The sequence below is a fragment of the Esox lucius genome, chromosome 2 (assembly GCF_011004845.1).
Source record: "Esox lucius isolate fEsoLuc1 chromosome 2, fEsoLuc1.pri, whole genome shotgun sequence".
Classification (NCBI taxonomy): domain Eukaryota; kingdom Metazoa; phylum Chordata; class Actinopteri; order Esociformes; family Esocidae; genus Esox; species Esox lucius.
This window is the reverse complement of record NC_047570.1, coordinates 34,282,195-34,303,546: the sequence shown is the minus strand read 5'-3', so window position 1 is coordinate 34,303,546 and position 21,352 is coordinate 34,282,195. Positions and strand designations below refer to the sequence as shown.

Here is a 21,352-nt window from a genome sequence, read left to right as displayed (position 1 = left end):
AACTTTACAGTCCTACATTGATTCATACTGAAAGGTATCTTGATGAAATAACTAACACTGCCACTAGAAATGAAACAGGTAAAGACTTTATTTAGGAGACTTCACATTAATGACGATGGACATGATTACAGTGATCTTGACACAGCTGAACAAGCCAAGACCCTGAACAACACACCAGGCTGACTACAGACACACAAGGTTTGTCCATGCATGTCAGTGTGATCTAGATCTCCCACCAACCCCCTCAGCTTTATCCCCATTGTTCCTGTGGAACTGAAATCTTATAGGCAAGCAAAAGTGCCGTAAAATGAAACTATCAGTGATCGACGAACATGAAGGGGAAATGGAAATACGGTAACAAAAATGGCCCTTTCACATGACAATCAAAATGTTCCATTAGAATGGTACATTTTAGGCGGCCTTTTGTTGATGTGAAGGGGTTCTGCTTGAAATAGAAACAGAGGATCAACAATATATAAACTCAGCGTAAGGACGATGTCATAAGTCAACTTTGGCTAAAGGAGAACATTTAATTTTCGACTGGTAAACGTATTGAACAAAGGATGGGAAGGCACTTGTTGGCATACACATTTCTCAGTCCCTGCTGTTGTTCATGTCAGGACCAGGGCTCAGTTGGGTGCTCTGGCTGCTCATGTCAGGACCAGGGCTCAGTTGGTTGCTCTGGCTGCTCATGTCAGGACCAGGGCTCTGGTGGTTGCTCTGGCTGCTCATGTCAGGACCAGGGCTCAGTTGGTTGCTCTGGCTGTTCATGTCAGGACCAGGGCTCTGGTGGTTGCTCTGGCTGCTCATGTCAGGACCAGGGCTCTGGTGGTTGCTCTGGCTGCTCATGTCAGGACCAGGGCTCAGTTGGTTGCTCTGGCTGTTCATGTCAGGACCAGGGCTCTGGTGGTTGCTCTGGCTGCTCATGTCAGGATCAGGGCTCTGGTGGTTGCTCTGGCTGCTCATGTCAGGATCAGGGCTCTGGTGGTTGCTCTGGCTGTTCATGTCAGGATCAGGGCTCAGTTGGTTGCTCTGGCTGTTCATGTCAGGACCAGGGCTCTGGTGGTTGCTCTGGCTGCTCATGTCAGGAACAGCGCTGTGACTCTGGCTACTGCTCTCTGCTCCCTCACACAGCAGAGAGTCTGGAGAGAGGGAGTCAGACTCTACAGGAGAAACCGTTTTCTGAGCTCTATGGCTGTGGTGGCCTGCCCCGGTGTCTCCATCTGGGTCTCGAGCATCCCTGTCCTGGGGGGGCTGGCTGGGGGAGGGATGTGAGGAGGCAACCCTGGGAGAGGGGGACGGGGCATCGGATTGGCTGGAGGTTATCGGGTGGGCCTGGGTGCAGTCTGTGGAGTGAGAACGTTCTCAAAGTCAGTACCTTCATTGTTTGTACAGGTTGACATGGAGAAGTGTTCTGGACAGTCAACAGCACAGTAAGTCTGAATGAACGGGAGGGCCGGTAAGAGCTCGAAGGGCATTGCTCAGAATCACAAACCTACAAATCTGCCATCCCAAATATCTACTCGTTAGAGGGATCTAACGATGTAGTCAGCCCCTCGTTCACACTGAGCATCTCAACATCTCTCTGTGTAACAGAATTGCTTGGGGGGGGGGGGGGGGGGGGGGGGGGGTGCAGTCAGTGTGTTGTTTGTATCTGACCTGTGTGTTTCATGCGAGCCAGCCTCCTCTCCAGGGCCAGCTGTTTGTTGAGCTCTATTCGTCTCCGCTGCTCTTCTGTCAGAGAGGGGGTGGAGTGGACCGGGCCGGTCTCAGAGGAGGGGGGCGGTGTGGCCGGCGTGGAGGGGACCAGTCCTGGTGGGTTGTCAGGAAAACCTCCAAACGGGTCTTGGTCGTCGTGGTTGAAGACACGGCCTTCCTTCGATGCCAACACACCGTCCTCATCTGTGGCGACAGAGACGCATCGATGACTGTCTAAGATGGATTGGTACAACTGAGACTCCCGGGACCTCGTTTGAGTCTGGAATCTGACCTGGGATTATTCATTGTGATGTACAAGGCAAGGCTGATCCTACACAACAACTCCAGAACGTGTCTTCGGCTGTGTCTTACCCTCATTCCCTATGAAGTCTTCGTGTGTTAACGGCATGTCCAGTCGTATTCGCTTGAGACAGGTCTGGTAAATGAACCAAGAATTAGGTGACAACTTCTGGGCTTGAAAGGAGCATTAACCAATAACTACCTAGCCAGCCAGGTAAGTGTTTTGAAAGTAAGCAGAAGGAATGTGTCAGATATTAGGTTCTGCATGGGCACAATCCGTCCATACTATTGATTTTTAAAGTCTGGCGGAAAACCTTTCGCGTCAACGCCTTGGCCAAATTGCCAGGGTTTAGGATTAATATGATATGAAAGGAGTCTAAAAGTCTTACCTGTACTTCTTTTTTACTGCCCAGTGTCTCCAGTCTGTCTATGAAGTCTTCAAACTGTAGTTTGGGGTACAGCCGGTGAGCCCAGTTCTCCATCTTCTGCATCAGCACCCGCAAGTCATCAGCCTGAAAACACACCTTTTTTTTTAACACTTGTCCCTCATGGGAATTTAATCTAAAACACTTGACTTGAAAACGTTACCAAGAGCACCACACATGCTTCCGTTATGTCGAGTTAAAAAACCATCATCAATACTCTACTGTTACCTGTTTACATCCACTACACAGATTACCAAACGGACACAACAGTGGAGTCTGTTAGGTCTCACCTCGTGTCCTTGTCCTTTGAAATGAACGTTGTCAAACAAGGTGCGGAGAGCTGGAAGGCCTCGTTCTGATATCAGTCTGGGGGAAAAAAGTGTTACCACTCACTAACGGACGGGAGGCACCAAAGGATTCTGCATCAAAGGTTTTTCAATTCTAAATACAAATTTGAATCTTACAGAATAGAAACAATATGCAGCAACTCTTCAATATTTCTCATTATTTGTTTTGTGACTTCACCAATTTGTACAAATCTATAGTTTGTACAAGATCTTTCTTGCTGAATAAGAATACACAGATCCAGTAAACACACACACCTCTGTGAGTCCAGTTTAGGCTGGGGTCTCTTCACTCCTCTTCTCTTGGCAGCCGGGACATCAGCCAGCTTGGAGACATCACCACTGTCATCCCCTGAAGGAGAACAACATTCACAAGATCACAGGACAGCACTAATTACATTGTTTATAATATCTGAAAGCAGGAAGCCTTCCAGCAGTGTACATAATAATTATGTTCCATATATTAGTCTACCCCACGTTTGTTTAAACCTACCGGTATTGTGTAACGTGGGCAGAGACAGCCCAATGGATAGTAGCCTTATACCAGCATAACATTTTTTTAAAAATGAATAAGGCTGCTAGGTTTAATCCCAGAGTCTGGCGTTCTGTCGTAGTTATCATTAATAACTCACGTCAATCGCTCTGTATAAGGGCACTAGATCGGCATTTGACGTGACAGCAACTGTGGGCGACAGAACAAACTCGGGAATGGCAATGTGAAACACTATGCACTAGATGGTTCTCACCATTAGGATTAGGGTCTCCTCCCTCGCCTGGTGAGAAAGGGGGTGGAAGAGGAGGAAACGCCTCGTCTTCTATGTTGTCGTAGTCAGGCATGTCATTCTCCATGGGATCAAACATGGTTTATTGATCACTGTGACCCTGCGAGGAACAGATTGATTAGATTCTACTTGGAAAGTCCTTTTGACAGCACTTAGTTAACAATGAGAAATGCATAAAAAGAACTGCAGAGTATTCTTCTCGCCGAACAAAACGTTTAAACATTAAGAACAACAGTTGCAGAACAGATTCTGGACAAATGCTGGTACTGTAGGTCCTCCCGCTTCGTTCTGTGAGACCAAAAGAAACATTGAAATGTTCGAGACTAAACCTTTCTTGGAGGAATAAATATTTCCCAGATATGCATATTCCCCGGTCCTAGTTAGCGTCAGTTGTACCAGTTAGATAAACATACATCTCACTAAAACCCTCCGTTGGTTAGCTTAAATGCCCAACATAGATATATACAGTTACAGTACAGCAGTCAACATGATCTCAGACACAAGGGGGAAAAAACGAATAAAACGCCAAAAAATGTATTATTGGCTAGGTAACTAACAAACCAATCCAGTTTCCAACAAACGAATCATAACTTGGTATAACCGCTCACGCTAGCTAACTCCCGCGCCATATCACCAAAGATATTCTTATCTAGATGGTGCAAGTCAGTTTGTTGCGGGAAACGTATAGTTTAAATAAATTAAGCAACATCCCATCAAAGTAATAGATAATTAACGTTACTAGGTACGTGGAGAACTAGCACATTACCTGGCAATAGAACGTGATAAGCTGTTTTTTGGCGTATAACATTCAGTTGCTGGCTGGAAACTTATTTTCGCCTACGACTCTCTGCCGGTTTTTTTACAATGGACCAATCAACCCATTGGTTCCTAAAACCAAGAGCCAATCATGTGTCGTCAAGATATCTGTTCGCGTTGGGAAGGGCATGGATCTCTGTCCTGCGCTGCACAGAAATGTCATGCAAGTGAAGAACGTATCTACATAGTGATTCAAAAGCACACGTTGACATGTAATGAACTGATTGGCGACCGTTACCGAAGTATTTAGTTTTTTTACTGAGAGGTTTACTGCCTACCAAATACCACCACTATCAACGCTTGCTTACTCTAACTCCACTCTAAAAGATTATCTAAATCATCATTATTAACAGTTATTAAAATTAGAGTTATAAAATGAATACCTGTATCATTCCCACCATTTACTTATTTGTGTAATTATTATTCACTTATCTGTTGCTATTATTTAAAATATATTTATGTTTGCTTTGACAATTTATGTAGTAACAAAGTCCATGCAAATAAAGGGAATTTAGAGACGGGAGAGAGTCAGGAATGAGAAAAGATTTATTGCAGTTTATTTCTTTGTGCTTTTTATTTCGTCTTTTTGTTTATAGTTTTTAATGATAACGTACAATGAATAGTTTCGGAACCCTGACAATCTATAATCGACACGTGAGCTTCAACTTTCTACAAGATGCGTTGAAAAAACATCCGCGCATGCGCAGCAAATTACCCATCATGCATCTCACGTTAAATATCTTCAGGTTTTATTCATATTTTTGAAAACAAGGATATATTTCAACTACTCTTCAATTCTGCAATACATGAGTATGATTAAACAATTTACTTAGGGCAGGATATGTGTATCTGAGTGATGACATTTGAGTCACCATCATGGAGAATGTCCTGTCCGTGAATGCCCCCCTGACTTCACTCTGCAAACGTCAGTACACTCTGGTTTCTCTTCAGATCGCATAAATCTTTCGCCTTTTACTAAAGATTTCCGTGGAGAGGAACATTATGAGTATCAACTAATTTTTTGATGCCCTGCCTTACGGCGGGGCTTCCTTCTAATTGTGGAATATAAAATCTAACCTGAATGCTTCTGACGCACGGAGACTGATGTGATGATATTATAGGGGGATACATTTGGTTATGTTGGATCTCTGCTGCAATTAGCAAAGGGGAGTTTGACTCTTTTGACTGAATCTTTTTGTTCATTTCAACGAAACAGTTCATTGGTTAACGAGTCTCTTTAACCAAAGGAATGACTCAGTGCTTATTTTCATGTGTGTTTATCATTACATTAGTAATTAACTAACTATTATTGTAACCTGTGGTCAGTTATAAACGTGTCTTCATGAAGTGCCTGGCTTGATTTATTTTTCTCTGTGAATGTACACAGCGAGCAAATTAACATGTTGTAGAAACCCTCTACCAACCGTTCTAATGAAACACACAATTGAACGAGTCACAAAAAAATACTGTTTGAAACTTTAGTTAACACTTTTTCTTTCAAATCCCTCCGCAACACAAACAATCTCCCATCTCTGAACACTTTTGCATTGATAATTTGATAACCGCAAACCTCTTAATTCATGGCAGCTGCCAATATCATCGGATGCATCTGCCGAACTCACTATTCCTCCAAAAATATCAGACTACTCCGTTCTCATTACGTGCCATGATTCCAGGGCGCCATCTACTGTCCTTCCTCCCACTTCCTCCTTGGAAGTATTTCCCTCTGCTGCACCACAGGTTTATAAAGAGGGTGTTAGTGCAAAATAAGAGACGTCGCTTCCCAGCCAACATTTGTATGTGGGGCCCATGTGGGTAAAAAGTGGGCAGAATCATGGGCCCCAGGTGGGATTGTCAGATCATACCCATATGGGATTGTCCACAGGTTCCATGTTCGCCCCAAGCCAATTGCCCATGTGGGTTTAAGATGGGCCCCAGCTAGGCAAAACAGACAAGACCCATCTTGTTCCCAGCTTTAAGTCCTCTGTGGAGCCTACATGGGGACAGTATGGGCTGAAATATGGGTTGCAAGTGGGACTGTCCGTGGGTTCCATGTGGGCCCCAAGCCAATTGCCCATTTGGGTTTAAGGCAGGATTACACCAGGTTTTAGGTAGGCCCCAGCTGGGCAAGATATGCTTTAAAAAATCCTAACTGTGTACTGACTACAGTTTGAATGAACATCCAACCTAGAGCTGCAACAATTAAACAAAAACATTTATTATTAATCACCAACCAGTTTGACTCAGGCTCTATCTAATTAAAAAAATTGCCACATTCTCTGATTTCTTTCTTCTGATTTTATTTACGAATATTTTGCTGATAACAGACAAAATGATCAACAGATTCATTGGTAATGAAAATAATTGTTCCAGAAAAACAATGTAACAGTGTGTCAACATTTTGTCCGGTAACTGAGTAATATTTTAACAGTTTAACGGTACTTGTACCTGAATACAAATGTTCTGCACTCACTCATATTCCACCACTGCTCAGTACTGTGTAATTTGGCACTGGCTGTCTGGATGCCCTTCGTCCTCCTCTGTCTCTTGCCACAGTGAACCATTTCCACAGTGTCCTCTCTGCCTCCCGCTGGTTCACCTGTGCCGTCAATGAATTCTTCTTAAGAGCCTCTGTAAAACAAATTTGGTTGACAGTATGAGCTAACATTAAAAACATATTCTCTTTAAACACCATTTAGAATAAACAATGGCCAACGTCAGGGCCATATTGGCAAAAGTATGAAGGATATGATGGATCATCATTATGGATATTTAGCACAAGATAATATTTATGAAGTACCTGAACTTAATAATAATAAAACATTTTATTACTCCTTCATAATCATAATTAATATATAATAGCTTTGTGAGGTGTGGACAATTAATCATAAAATAAAATGAGAGGGGCTGTATAAAACCAGAAACGTTATGTCAACTAATTAGGTTGATTAGGCCTAACTACTAACATTAGCTAAAGTTAGCAAAAATACTCAACATTAGCTGAGTTCAAACAAGCATCTTAGCTCACAATACTTCGATAGTAATGATGGTTTAATACAATAATTTTACATAATAGAGAGACAGGTATGCTACTCACCAGTGTTGAAAGGGCGCTACAGCGGACTGCTGCTCTACTCTGCTGCTGTCGGCGCTGATCCGTAGAAATTCAAAATAAAAGCGCGCAGGGTGACCGTTACAGTATGTTGCAATACGCATGCGTACAAACTACACTCTAAATTTTAAAAGCCGGGCCAGCGTCTGCCTTTGTCAAAAACAATGTTAGTCCACCAATCTTTAACTGGGATTTTGATGTTTTTAAGATGCAAACAATAAATGCAACAGAGTTCAGCAGGAAAAATGTTTTATTATTACCAAGTTCCACCCCATGCCGACTTTGCCCAATTAGGTCCCTTGTGGGGCCCATAGAGTAGACCCACATGGGCTTCCCATGTGGGACGCATGTTACAGAATCCACATGGGGCCCACACAACTTTGCTTACTTCCAGCCAATGCCCACTTGAACGAGTCACTTTTTCACCAGCACTTTCAACAGGATAACCTCATTTCAGAGTAGATTGTAGTAAAAAAAAATAAAAGAGAGTATCTGTCCAACACAGGGAAGGAATTTATGGAAAGGGACAGCCCACATATTTATGGAAAGGGATTCTCCCAAAAAAAACTAAAATAGCAGGGGCTCCAGTGTGAACCGAACATCCAACCCCTGAGAGTGAAAGCTCACAGCACAACCCCCTGACCTACCCAATCACAATTAAGACTTGTTGAAATATTTGTCACCTTTATGGATTACATAGGGGACACGAAATATGGCAGGTGCTGCCACACCAGTGGTGTCTTTAGGCCTTGGCGTCCAGGGCTATAGCCCGGATCATTTATGAATAATAAATAATGAAAAAATAGCCCCTGATCTATCTATAATTCTGTTCACAAATTGTGACAATGTAGACGTGTAGGCTGCTAGCATGTACATCAAAATGTTCCTCATGTACATTCAAATGTACTTTCTTTCCCGGGCGGGGTGGGCTAAGCCCTGAATATATGTGATCCTAGTGACGCCTCTGGGAAGCACTCTGCCCTAGGATGATTATTTGCATTTAACGTGGCCACATCAACTCCGTCCATACAGGTAGGCCATGTGATTCTGCTTGCTTTGCATCTCTGAACATTGGGTTCATTTGTTATCATTGGCTGCTGACATCATTTACTTTAAGCTATGAGTGCAGGTTCCGAATCACAGTTTATTTCTTTCATTTGCGTTTTGAAAATCCATCACTGGTGGCCATAATAATCGCAGGTTACGTTTGCGCGGGTAAATCTTATTTCTATGCAGGTGTTCACGATTGCAAACGTGCATTCACGTGTCGGGGGATTCTGCAACATTTTGACAATGTTGGTTGTTGAGCAAATCATCAGACTACTGCAGATTTAGTTTATGTGTGAAAAGCTACGCATATCTGAATTTTATATACAACAATGTCAATACCCTTTTCGAGTAATTGCCATTTATTTTTCAACAATATTTTGAAGCAATTAAAACATGAATAAAACATAAATAACAGAACAGGCATCATTAGATTTTGGGTTATGTTCAGATAAAAAGACAGATTCTGGAAGATCGAGATTTATTGGATTTATTGGAATGACTGAATATCTGACAGACCTTTAGCGTGTAATGTAGAGATGTAGCCCAATCATATTGAAAGAAAAAGCTATGGTTTAGAAACCCATTTCCAAGGGCATTGTAGCCTACACAACCCATAAGGTAAAATGCTAATTCAGTTTTTGGACAGCTATGTAAACTCTAACATTGATTGATCCTGCAAAAGGTGTTCAGTTGGTTATAGGCTATTCCTATTTGTTTTCCAATGCCTCTTAATATGAAAGTAATCTAAAGGTAATTCAAAGTAATCAGATTACGTTGCTGAGTTTGAGTAATCAAAAAGATACGTTACTGATTACAAATGTGGACAGGTAACTTGTAACTGTAACGGATTACATTTAAAAAGTAACCTACCCAACCCTGGTTACAGTTAGGTTACAGTAAGGCATCACAGTACTGAGGTTGGGTTAGGATTAATGTTAATGTCACACCTCTCACTGGAAACAAACTCGCTACCATCAGACTAAAAGTCGATTGTGGAAACACTCGCCCGCCATCCCCGACTACAACGCCCTTGTAAACAGCCACTCTGTTTAGCCATTAATACGTTAATAACTGCCCCTAGTGTTTCGAGGATCCTGCCTTTGAAGAATGTGAATTTTCCATCTGTTGCCGTTCCAAGTCCCTCCTGCTGGGCGGCGAGACTCACGACCCCTCTATAGTCTGTTGGGTTTTCACTAGGCACAGGAGGCCCTTCGACAGTGGCCCTGGAAGGTGCCGTCTGCACGCTTTTTACTGTGAAGGCGAGGCAGCAAGAGATGGTGCATTTTTCTGTGTGATGTCGACGCCCTCCCTTTCAGGGTTTCACTCGGTGAGCAGACTTAAGGCTTCCGTGGGTGAACATTTAAACTGCGTTTATTTGGAGGAAGAGACAGGAGATAGCTCATTGGGTTTAATATTTGGGAGGACTTAATGCCAGGTTTGCGCTCCTAATATGAGCGTTGCTGCATTCTCATTGGCTGACACTGAGTGCGTACATTCCAATTCTCAGGCTGAGCTTCTTCAGTTCTATAAGAAGATTAACTGTTTCCAAATGTCGTGGAATCTTTTATTGACATTTAATTTTCAAGACAAAAGAGTTATGTACATGAGCACTTGATTAACTTAATGGAATTTGAGATGTTCCTTGTTAAACTGTCTTGTGTCCACAATTGTCCCTGGAGAAATATCAATGTAAAAGAAAGATAAACTTAGTCTGGTAAAAAAAAAAAAGACAGCTATCATTGTCAAGTCAAAATGGTCAGTACATCAAACTACAAATGTTTGTTTAAAAATATCTATGTAAGAATTGTTTTAAACAAATCCTACTTTAAATCACATCAAAGACCAAGCCTGAATTCATTCATTGTGAAATCTGACACATGCAATTAGGATGTTTTGATTTTTAACAATTTTATAATAAAGTCCATGTGAACTCATGATACACAGGTACACAGGAATCTGTGGCATTATGGGTGGCTAAATTAATTTGTATAAACTATAAATTAATTATATTTATCCATTGATTTAAAAAAACGTTATGAATGCCTCATGAGCTCAGAGTGGCTGTGGGACCCAACCTGAAATATCAGCCGGTTTTTATCCATTCTCTGTAAACAAATGAAATGGAAACCTCTCTACTAACAACTCCACAGCCTCAAAACGTGTTTCAAACTAATGTGGTGATACTACAGATGGTCGGTTCTTACGTCCTCTGTCTGTGAATTTAAAGTGGGTTACATTTCTCCAGCCCCCTCCCACTGCTTTTTACAAAAACAAGAGCAGGCTGGATCTTTGGTTATTGTTTTCTAAAGGGCTGATTCCCACTTTAAATGGACATGACACTGAAATCAACAGCTGCCTCATGATGAACTGGCAGAGGATGAAGAGGCCTTGAGTTCCTACTCCGTTTTGTTACTAGCTGCAGAGGCATTGTGTTTAACACAGAATACGGAAGCATCAAGAGTGTTTGTTATGGGTGCGTGAAGCTGTGTGTGTGTGTGTGTGAAGCTGTGTGCGTGTGTGTGTGTGTGCACTTGCATATCAGCAGAATGTGCATTCATTCATTGCGTTTGCAAATGTACTGTGTGTGTATGCGTGTGTGTTTGTGTCTGTGTGTAGATCTTGGGTTCTGTGTTCTAGAGGCGTCCACGCAGCAGGAACATGAGGAACACAGCAGCCAGCAGGATACACAGAGTACCCACTGTGGGAACCACGATCTCCGTCACCATCTCCATGTGACCCGTCAACGGATCTGGAACAACAAACCCACATAATCGGTCCATCTTCAGTATCTCTCAAGTGGTTCTTACATCAACAGTTATCCCATAGGGCCTAATAGTAACCTGGGCTAAACCCCCCACAAAAAAAGAAGACAAGGGACAGTCTTCAATTTTAAAATAACACATTCATTTCGCTACACCATTTTTCACTGCTAGCACAAATTCACCGTACAACGGAAATCCTTGCTAAACAAACAACACCTCTAATGTAGTAGTAATAATGACCACAACATGATTTGGTAGATGTGTGTGATACCTGGATCAGCTGCACACTACACGTTCAGTCAAAAGGAGAACCGGTGACCTCTAAAGTACCGTGGGCCTACCTAAACTTCGTCGTGCACTGGCCAAACCTTTGGCATCCCTGCCTGTTCCTTATTTTCCTGCTGGGACTTTCTTCTAGCTGGAGGGGCAAACAAAGAAAAGTCCTGTTAGAGAATGTCTTCCCACTTGGTTTTGTAGTAGTTTGACTGTTTGCATTGCAACGGTTTGTTTAAAAGCGCCAGTCGGCCTCCAAGGTTTCCATTGTTTGCCCCGTCAGACAGATTCATCCCTGTGTCTCTACTTGTTGCATCAGCCTGAGCTGAACCCAAACAGCGCGCCAAACTACTTTCAAATTTAGGCTGGAGTTTGTACATATTTTCTAAACTCTCCTATTCAGTCCTTCGTCCTGGGGTTAACTTACCACAGTAAATGAAGTGAAACACAAGTATTCGAAAGTATTTGCCGTAATGTTGTAAGGATATGATGGGTCTGATGCTGTTGGGGTGTCTCCTCTAGCGTCCTGTACTAACCTGCAGCTAGCAGTTGGTTGCTGGAGGAGCATGTCTCTGTCGCTTTCCTTTTCCAGCTCTCCACCTGAAGTGAGTGAATAACAATCAACCGAGCAATCAGTATGTATCGAAACAGTCCATTTATGAACAACAGTGTCTGTCATATAACAGGACAGTGTGAAACGTTGAGGGGAACACCAGCGGTTCTGGACACGTTGCCGTGACGGACGGTACCTCTCTCTGGTTAGGGAAACCGTTGGAGCTGATGATGCGTTTGTAGTACTGAACGGAGGCTTTTGGGTAACGTGGTTTATTCTTGTTGCGGAAGTCCACGTAGTACAGGCCAAACCTCTCGGAGTAACCTTCGTCCCATTCAAACTTGTCCAGGAGCGACCAGGCGGTGTAGCCCTTCACGTTCACTCCGTCTTTAACCGCTGTCAAATGGAGAAAAAAACAGCAGAGTGCGTTGTGTGAGTAAATTTAAGTAATTAGTGAACACATTACTACATACCTCTGTCGCTTTGCACTAGATTGATATTGGATTGTTTTCTCAACCTGTGGTAATGATGACAGTTTGTTCTTCACTCCTCACCTTTGAGCATCTCATTGATGTATTCCTTGAAGTACTGCATCCTCCAATCATCACACAGGTCTGTGCAACCGCGCATCTTCTCCGACACCCCGTTTTCAGTCACATATATCATGGGGTTCCCGTACTGGCTCTGTTGAGGAGACAATGAGTCAAACAAGGGAGAAGGCAGGAATGTTTGCCACAGGCTTCGGTGAAATCAGTAAATAAAACATATTCAAAATGCTTTCAGGCTGCGCTAGCTTAAAGCAGTCAGACCTCCGAACACAATTCCTAGTGTTCTACAGGGATGTGATCACATAGAATGGAACAGAATGCACAAGATGGTATCAAACTCATCACAACCACGTTTTCCATGTTGTTGATCGAATTCCATTCATTCTATACCAGACCTGACTGTGAGCTCTCTTGCCCGCACAGGCGGCCAGTGTTTTAAGCATCCTGTTTTATAATGTCTGACAGGAACCGGTTGCCTTGGCCACAGTCACGTTTATTACCCTGACGAAGTTGAGCATGCGTCTGAATCCCCAGGGGACTGAATACAGCCACTCGGAGCCGGGGTCAGGCCAGCGAGGGTCCACCAGCTCAGCCAGGTCGCGGTCGGTGAAGTAGCTGCTCCCGCGGCCAGGCGGGTAGTTCTTCTGGGTGACATAGCGCGTGGTGAAGTGGCCAATGCCCAGGAAGTCACAGGTGCCTTTGATGTAGCTCTTCTCCTGGGTGGAGAAGACGGGCAGACGGGAGGTTCCCAGACCCTGCTGGGCACTCTTCCTGCCTGGAGGTCATAGACAGAGAGGATGACCCGGTTACAGTGTGACCTTAAACCCTGACCCAGGGAGGTATAGTCCCACCACGACCTCTGACCTCTTACCGCTAAGCCTGGGTTACATTCAAGCGTGCCGCACAAGCCTTGAAAAGTGAAGCCAAAACGTCTCGATCGCCCCCTGGTGAGTGGTCCCAGTATAGGTCATAAAGCTTTACATTTAATCTCTACATTTCTATAATTGATATAATTTCACTCGGACATAATGGGTTGTTCTGCAGTACATTGTGCTAACCGATCTGGCATTTCCAATCGATCTTTGAATTTTTTTCGGTAAGTTAAATTTTTAAGCTATTTAATTAGTAAATAAATGTAATGGGCTAGCTAACGTTAGCTAAAAGACAACAAGCCTCGTTAATAGCCATGTTAATAGCTAGCAGGTGATCGTTAGCTAGAAGTTACCAATTATTTTTGTATTAGGCCTATTCTAAATTAAGGTTAAACATGATGTAAGTTAGGCTATAACATATCGTCTAGGTTTAACAAGCAAAGGTTGTACTGTACTTGGACTTGCGATTGATTACGGTATGCGCATTCTGCGAGGGAGAGTGAGGGCGGGGCACAGGGGTGGGGCCGTTGATTTCGCGGCTTTACGGCTTTACTTCCTTCTCGCTACTGCGCATAACTACTGCGCAGAACTGGTCCCAAGATCGCTATCTGCGCAGACGCAAGTCCAAGATGTCAGCGCCGTATCAGGACACTGGTGGCTTCATTTTTCACCAATGGAAAAGAGCGAAAGGGCGTCGTCCATTTTATATACAGTCTATGGTTACATTGCATCATTCTGTAAGGAGCTATGTTGACCTTCGTGTGACCTTTGACATTTGAAATATACTACAAAGGCATATATGATGCGATAAACCGTGTGGTATGATGAGAAACATATATATAAATACACATAGAATATTGTTGCTCAAGGTCATCTCAGGGGAATGTTTACACAAACGCTAAAACACCTACTTTGCAATTTGACATTCGCTGCCATTAGATTTAGTGTTGTCGGGATTCAAACACACTGCTTGCCTATGTAGTCCTTCATGACCTGGGGGTAGTCTCCGTTGAAGACGGGGGTCGCAAACCAGCCTAGGTAGAACTGGACGTATCTCTCAGCTGCCTCAATGTCTCGCTGGTTGGTGACGTCCACTGGCTCCCCCCAGTCCGCCGACAACGAGATCCCAACCATGCCTCTCTGCTTGCTTCGCCACTGAGTGTCGTATGTGTGCCAGACCTTAGCGTGTGCCTGTCCAATGCCAGAAGCAGACCAGAAGGTATTATTTACCAGGAAATCATGGCAGGCCACCGCATTATATCAGTTCACCAAAATAATTCAGACAAAGCCTATTAATGATCTGGTAAGGTGTTAGGTGATACCTTGATCATGTGGTGAGCAGCTTTGTAGGCCCCGGTGCCCCTGAGTTTCAGCCCTGGTGCGTGTTCCCCCGTCTCATAACCTTCCACAGCACTGGACTGGAAGCAAGGACACAGGATTTACAGTAACAAACTTTAACCTGACAGACTTTACAGTAACAAACATTACACTGACAGACTTTACCGTAACAGACTTTACCGTGACAATCTTTACAGTAACAGAATTTACACTGATGGACTTTACACTGACTGACTTAACATTGAAAGACTTCACATTGATATACTTCACACTGAATTTGCTCTTACAGACTTTACTCTTACTCACTTCTCACAGACAGACTTTACTCTTACAGACTTCACAGGGACAGACTTTACTCTTACTGACTTCACACTGACAGACCTTGCTCTTACAGACTTCACAGTGACAGACTTTACTCTTACAGACTTCACACTGACAGACCTTGCTCTTACAGACTTCACAGTGACAGACTTTACTCTTACTGACTTCACACTGACAGACCTTGCTCTTACAGACTTCACCTTTACCCATGGGTTGTTGAATGTGAAGAATGCATGTCATTTTACCCATGGGTTGTTGAATGTGAAGAATGCATGTCATTTTACCCATGGGTTGTTGAATGTGATCCAATACTTGACTCTGTTCCCAAACCGCTCAAAGCACAAGTTGGCAAAGTCGTTGAAGTAGTTCACCATGCTGACATTCTGCCATCCACCATACTTTTCCTCCAAGACCTGTGAGGCGCCAGGGAAGGAAAGTTGCTTACTATAGCATGTTAAATGTCTCTAATGAAAAAAAAGGGCTAGATCTTTTAGCACTGCCAATTTGCACATTCTGTGGTCTCAGGTAAGTAAACTAGTCAACATTCATCATCAAGAATGTGGGAGGTGATATGGAATTTCTGACAATCAAAAAGATGGGAATGTATTTCCCTTGAACAATTAAGCAATAAAGCAGGAGGTGTGTGGTAGCCAATACACAGTGGCTAAGAGCTGTTCTTAGGCACAACGCATTGTGGAGTATCTGGACACAGCTCTGGGGTTTGTGGTTTATTACCAGCATACCTAGATGTGGTATGTTGGAAATACACAACAAATCCCAGAGATGCCTTTTTGAAATTATAATCCGGTTACCAACTCAATCAGAGAAGTAAAAGGGATGTCATAGCTGTGTAATACAGTCTGATATACCTAAGTATCAGTATATCAATATCTCAAACGTTTTCTTTTTCCGGAGAAGCCCTATATTTTAACACACGGTGAATCCATGAATGCCCCTTTCAGATGGGACTGTTACGGTCAACTTTAGATTACCATTAAACTACAATTAGTTTGGTGACATCATATGACATCTAGTGGCATTTTGGGGTACTTCATCAAATGTTTCTTTAATGGTGTCTGTGACAAATATCAGTGAAATAATATATATATATATATATAATATATTTTTATAAATATATTAATCTTATATATATGTCTGTGTTTCCTCTTTCCTCTTTGTCCTGCAGTTAGCAGCAGCAGAGCGCCAAAATATTTAGGAGAACCAGTCCAGTCATGAACAACATCAGGCATTTCAGTAGATAAGATATGTACAAAATCCTGGGTCAAAGTATGAATTAGTTGCCATTGACAGATACAAATTCTAGGAGCTCTGGTTAATTAAGCTTTGACAGTCACCCACCTGTGGCAGATCCCAGTGGTAGAGAGTCACTATGGGTGTGATGTTATTGTCCAGAAGCGTGTTGATTAGGTTGTCATAGTATTTGATTCCCTTCTCATTGATGTGGTCATCTGGGTAGGATTTACATTAACATTTACATTAGTATTTACACTAGGTGCAACAGTCGAAAAATACCTGATTTCCTGGGCACAAATTATTAAGCTTTCTCCTGGACTCCAAATCACATTCAAAGGACAGTATTGAGTGTAGAGGATTTACTTTTGATTCCATTGGGTAAGATCCTTGGCCAGGAGATGGAGAAACGATAGTGGTTAAACTTCATGTCCTTCATCAAAGCAATGTCCTCCTAGAAAATTCAGAAAATGTCTCGCCATCAGGATCAAAATGTATGTTCTGAACATATATAAATATAAAAAGTAAATAGTAAATATTCAGGCACATTATTCCCTTTAGAAGTACACTTCTATAGCACCCTATCCCCTTTAGAAGTACACTTCTATAGCACCCTATCCCCTTAAGCAGTACACTTCTATAGCACCCTATCCCCTTTAGCAGTACACTTCTATAGCACCCTATCCCCTTTAGCAGTACACTTCTATAGCACTCTATCCCCTTAAGCAGTACACTTCTATAGCACCCTATTCCCTTTAGCAGTACACTTCTATAGCACCCTATCCCCTTTAGCAGTACACTTCTATAGCACCCTACTCCCTTTTTTAAATGCATTTCTGCAGCACCCTACTCCCTTTTTTAAATGCCTTTCTGCAGCACCCTACTCCCTTTTTTAAATGCATTTCTGCAGCACCCTACTCCCTTTTTTAAATGCATTTCTGCAGCACCCTACTCCCTTTCATCGTGCACCACTTTTGAATCTGTTTCTGCGGTGACCTTGAATTTGTAATATCCTTCGCAGGAGTGATCTGCAGTGTCATTGAGGAAGATCTTTCCCTTCTGGTGGGAAAACACATCCCAGATACTCATCCCCTTGCCGTCCTTGTCCCAGGCACCTTCTGTCTGGTACGCAGAGCTCCCGGCCCCCCAGGAAAACCCTGACAATAAAGAGATTATATTTCATTTCTTTCTCTCTTTGCTGTTTTCTCAGGTCTTCTTTTCTGTGATAAAATGTATGCCATTCACTCTCTTTCTCTCACTCAATCTCTACCTCTCGGCTTCCTGTTTTCCATAAATAGCCAATAAACCTTTATGCCTTTGAATCCATATCTATTTTCTGCAAATCTGGTTCCTTTCAAACACGAGTAAGTCACGCGTCCATCTCGCCATGTGAGGCGGCCTACCAGTTGGGAAAGTGCCGTAGAAGAATGATCCGCGTTGGTTCTTGGTCCAGTCGAAGTCTTCGCTGGCCGACACGCACAGCGCCAACACGCACAGCGCCAACACAAACACTGGACACGGCCTCAGGATCCACTGGAGCAGCATGGTGCTGGTCTCTTACCGGTGGCTCGCTGTCTACTTCCAGTTACACCTGCAGGATGAAATGAATGAACAAACAACTTCATACATTTTACAAGGAAACATTTGGAGTGTGTCTAGTCGACGTTTGAGTGCAGTCAAAAGGCACACGGTTGGACTTTTATTGTGGTTCTCACAGGACCTCCGCAAAGGAGAAAAAATCATCTACTCCAGTGAGTGTAAATGGAGCTCAGACCTGTGAGCTGGAAGTAACATAAATATAAAGGACCTGTTTACTACACTGTAATATGTTATAGTCTCAGAGTCTGCTATTAAGGGGGTTTGTCCAAATATTCTACTTCATATTTATACTGTTTAATACTGGCCGAAATCACATAAATACTACCCTTCGACACAGAAATAAAACCATTTCAACCGAGCAACAGTCTATAGGCTTTAGTCACAAATAAACCCGATCAGCTCTAAAACAGACTCACAGAGCAAGGTCGCTTATCCAATGTCTGTGGAATAAAAATACACCAACTCATTCACACTCAACTCACGGAACGTAAGACATTATCTGATTTCACCTCAACCAGCTATTGGACGCGCTGACGCAAATCGCAATTAAAGAGAGCAAATATGTCAGCTTATCTAAAACAGTCAGTAAGAGCGACATCTCAAACCGCTTCCGTCTGGCAGAGGTACCTAGGTCTACTAAAAGCTAGCCAACACCTTCAGTGTCTTAATCCAAATATAGAATAGAGACCATTAAAAACCGTCTTCTGCAGCCTAACAGACAGTACAGTGTGATTCTAGCTGTCTCTGCTCCCTGTCTCCGTCTTTTCCTTCAGTCCCTACTGTCACCAGGCTCTCCCCAGAAGCACATATAGCTGGATACCAACCCGTTTAGCAGCCTGCATTTGCCCCCCGCTGGAAAAACAACTTCAGAATGCAAGAAAGGTCCCCAAGTTTCTGGACCTAATTCATCCTCGCGAATCCTCAGTGACGGGAGGTCTCAGCACCCACTGACACAAAAAATGCGCAACGAAGCATCCAGTAGGTTTTACCTCTATTCAGGGGACCCATCGGGTGACCACACTGGACCCAAATACCACCCCCCTCCACATTCAAAACCAATGGAGTGTGAGCGTAATTTGCTGGGGCCAACAGATCTTTTGGAAAAGGGCATTTGCACACTGTAAGCAAAGCCAGTGGCAGGGGGAGTGGGCGGCTCCTGAGCATGCAGGTTGGCCTCCATAGGCCCCCGGGCAAATGGACTTCAGCTACAGTGACGTTCATTAAAACACAATTCGATGTCTACGTCGGACAGTTGGATTGTATTTGTTGTTAGGTTTGGCTGAAATGTAACAATACAACGTTCATTGTGAATCATTGATTTTGTGATAAAACACAAACCATTTGCGGCATTTGAACACAAGGGACTGAAACTGATTAGAGTGATTCATCACTGCCAATCGCTGACAACCTGGAGCATGTCACGTTCGTACAGCACGGAGCATGTCACGTTCGTACGACACGGAGCATGTCACGTTCGTACGACACGGAGCATGTCACGTTCATACAGCACAGAGCATGTCACGTTCGTACGACACGGAGCATGTCACGTTCGTACGACACGGAGCATGTCACGTTCGTACGACACGGAGCATGTCACGTTCGTACGACACGGAGCATGTCACGTTCGTACGACACGGAGCATGTCACGTTCGTACGACACGGAGCATGTCACGTTCGTACGACACGGAGCATGTCACGTTCATACGACACGGAGCATGTCACGTTCGTACGACACGGAGCATGTCACATTCAGAACTAAATAACCTTTGAACAAAAGGAGGAAGGAAATCTATATATTCCATTTTATGGTCTGTTATAGTCTGTTATAGTATCAGGACATATCCTTCCATGATCTCATATTTAACACTTGGTTAAGTCATCAACCAGACGCTCTTGTGCGGAGGGACTTATGGGAGTGAGTGTGTACAGTTTTTAGTACCTTGTCATACATACACCGATCAGCCATAACATTAGGGCAACCTGCCTAATATTGTGTAGGTCTCCCTTTTGCCACTAAAACAGCCCTGACCCGTCGAGGCATGGACTCCACTAGACCTCTGAAGGTGTGCTGTGGTATCTGGCACCAAGACGTTAGCAGCAGATCCTTGAAGTCCTGTAAGTTGCGAAGTGGGGCCTCCATGGATCGCACCTGTTTGTCCAGCACATCCCACAGATGCTCGAGCTGGGGAATTTGGAGGCCAGGTCAACACCTTGAATTTGTTGTTGTGTTCCTCAAACCATTCCTGAACCATTTTAGCTTTGTGGCAGGGCGCATTATCCGGCTGAAATGTCATCATTGTCATCAGGGAATACCGCTGGCATGATAGGGTGCACATGAGGATGTGTCACCGTGTGACTACAGCATCGAGATTGCCTGTGAAATGTCATCGATATGTCATGGACTGATGTCTTATTGAGATCAACAGAGTGTCTCAGTGAATTCATAAATTAGTCAAAGCAATGTGCCTCAACAGTTGTGTTCAGGACGGACGCCTCAGTATACTACAATAGAAAAAGGTACAATTTTCATTACAGTCGCAGACGTCACAAATGCATTTTTAAAAACACAGTTTCAAGCGCTTAAAAAGACTTTTGGAGAATGAAACATGACTCTTACATGATGGACCACAGCGGTGGGCTTTAGTTGTTAACCATGGTCACATGGCCACCAGTCAATAGACACTGATTTCCTTAGCAGCGGCCTCAGTGTGGAGGACTGGCGGTTTCCATTCAACTGTGCCGTGCTTTGCAGCCTGTGATGGAGCCACCCAGACGGACTGAATACTGTCATTATCATGCAGAGCCACATTGTTCTAAAACGCTGAACTGTTGAGAGGTAAAAGTGTTGGCACTGCACTCCCTGTTCTGTTCACATGTACACAGGGTTAAAGAGGGTGCGTGTGTGTGTACCTGTGACTGTGTGTGTCTCTCTCTGTGTGTGTGTGTGTGTGTGTGTGTGTTTGTATGTATGTACCTGGGCTTCTGTGTGTGTGTGTGTCTGTGTGTGTGTGTCTGTTTGTGTCCGTGCAGACAAAACGCTCATACGTTTCTGTATTTATTCTGCGAGTGCGCATTTCTGCGTGTGCGTGTTTATTTGTGCGTGTGCGCATTTCTGCGTGTGCGTGTTTATTTGTGCGCGTGCGCAGGCGTTTGTGCTCAGCTACACGGCACACCTGCAACTGGTGCTTTGCATATCAATGTGACAGGGGTCTGAAAGCGTGAGCGGGCAGAAGGACTCTGAGAGTTCCAGTGTCTCCCGTGACCTGTGACCTGTGACCTGTGTGCGGCTGTATTTAAAGGCCCTTCAC

The 21,352-nt window shown here is 43.6% G+C and overlaps 2 protein-coding genes and 1 non-coding gene across 9 annotated transcripts; 1 reads left to right on the top strand and 2 right to left on the bottom strand.

Moving 5' to 3' along the window:
* Positions 1–68: 68 nt before the first annotated feature.
* Positions 69–4,439, bottom strand: tipin (timeless interacting protein). 4 transcript variants are annotated; one of them, XM_029123981.2, is made up of 8 exons: positions 4,316–4,439; positions 3,514–3,649; positions 3,026–3,119; positions 2,714–2,789; positions 2,388–2,510; positions 2,071–2,134; positions 1,660–1,902; positions 69–1,346 (listed from the first exon to the last, which is right to left on the bottom strand). In XM_029123981.2, exons 2-8 carry the CDS (start codon positions 3,626–3,628, stop codon positions 595–597), a joined length of 1,467 nt encoding a protein of 488 aa, XP_028979814.2. In that variant the 5' UTR covers positions 3,629–3,649; positions 4,316–4,439; the 3' UTR covers positions 69–594. The 4 variants fall into 4 exon arrangements, with proteins under 4 accessions (XP_028979814.2, XP_028979820.2, XP_028979824.2 ...); XM_029123987.2 differs by lacking the exon at positions 4,316–4,439 and adding an exon at positions 4,107–4,286; XM_029123991.2 differs by lacking the exon at positions 4,316–4,439 and adding an exon at positions 4,111–4,286.
* Positions 4,440–5,296: 857 nt separating this feature from the next.
* Positions 5,297–5,412, top strand: LOC114829537. The gene has a single exon (XR_003777450.1). It is a non-coding gene; the product is annotated as a U5 spliceosomal RNA (small nuclear RNA).
* Positions 5,413–9,412: 4,000 nt separating this feature from the next.
* Positions 9,413–19,049, bottom strand: lctla (lactase-like a). Of its 4 annotated transcripts, XM_010898005.4 has the most exons (14): positions 18,869–19,049; positions 17,849–18,036; positions 17,442–17,602; positions 16,812–16,899; positions 16,554–16,663; positions 15,479–15,607; positions 14,858–14,953; positions 14,510–14,726; positions 13,164–13,438; positions 12,670–12,799; positions 12,312–12,511; positions 12,099–12,162; positions 11,631–11,707; positions 11,187–11,276 (listed from the first exon to the last, which is right to left on the bottom strand). In XM_010898005.4, the coding sequence occupies exons 2-13, from the start codon at positions 17,988–17,990 to the stop codon at positions 11,631–11,633; spliced, it is 1,689 nt and encodes a 562-aa protein (XP_010896307.1). In that variant the 5' UTR covers positions 17,991–18,036; positions 18,869–19,049; the 3' UTR covers positions 11,187–11,276. The 4 variants fall into 4 exon arrangements, with proteins under 4 accessions (XP_010896305.1, XP_010896306.1, XP_010896304.1 ...); XM_010898003.4 differs by lacking the exons at positions 11,631–11,707; positions 18,869–19,049 and adding an exon at positions 18,733–18,815 and having other exon boundaries at positions 9,413–11,276; XM_010898004.5 differs by lacking the exons at positions 11,631–11,707; positions 18,869–19,049 and adding an exon at positions 18,461–18,643 and having other exon boundaries at positions 9,413–11,276.
* Positions 19,050–21,352: the final 2,303 nt, after the last annotated feature.

Bases quoted from the DNA above. Each gene is read 5' to 3' on its own strand.
- tipin (XM_029123981.2), bottom strand. From the start codon at position 3,628: ATGTTTGATCCCATGGAGAATGACATGCCTGACTACGACAACATAGAA. The intron at 2,790-3,025 runs GTGTGTGTGTTT...TTTTTCCCCCAG, and splicing joins CCTAAACTGGACTCACAGAG to ACTGATATCAGAACGAGGCC. The intron at 1,347-1,659 runs GTCAGATACAAA...CTCACTCCACAG, and splicing joins GGCTCGCATGAAACACACAG to ACTGCACCCAGGCCCACCCG.
- lctla (XM_010898002.5), bottom strand. From the start codon at position 17,990: ATGCTGCTCCAGTGGATCCTGAGGCCGTGTCCAGTGTTTGTGTTGGCG. The intron at 17,603-17,848 runs GTAGGCCGCCTC...CTTTATTGTCAG, and splicing joins CTACGGCACTTTCCCAACTG to GGTTTTCCTGGGGGGCCGGG. The intron at 13,439-14,509 runs GCAAGCAGTGTG...TATGACCTCCAG, and splicing joins GGTCATGAAGGACTACATAG to GCAGGAAGAGTGCCCAGCAG.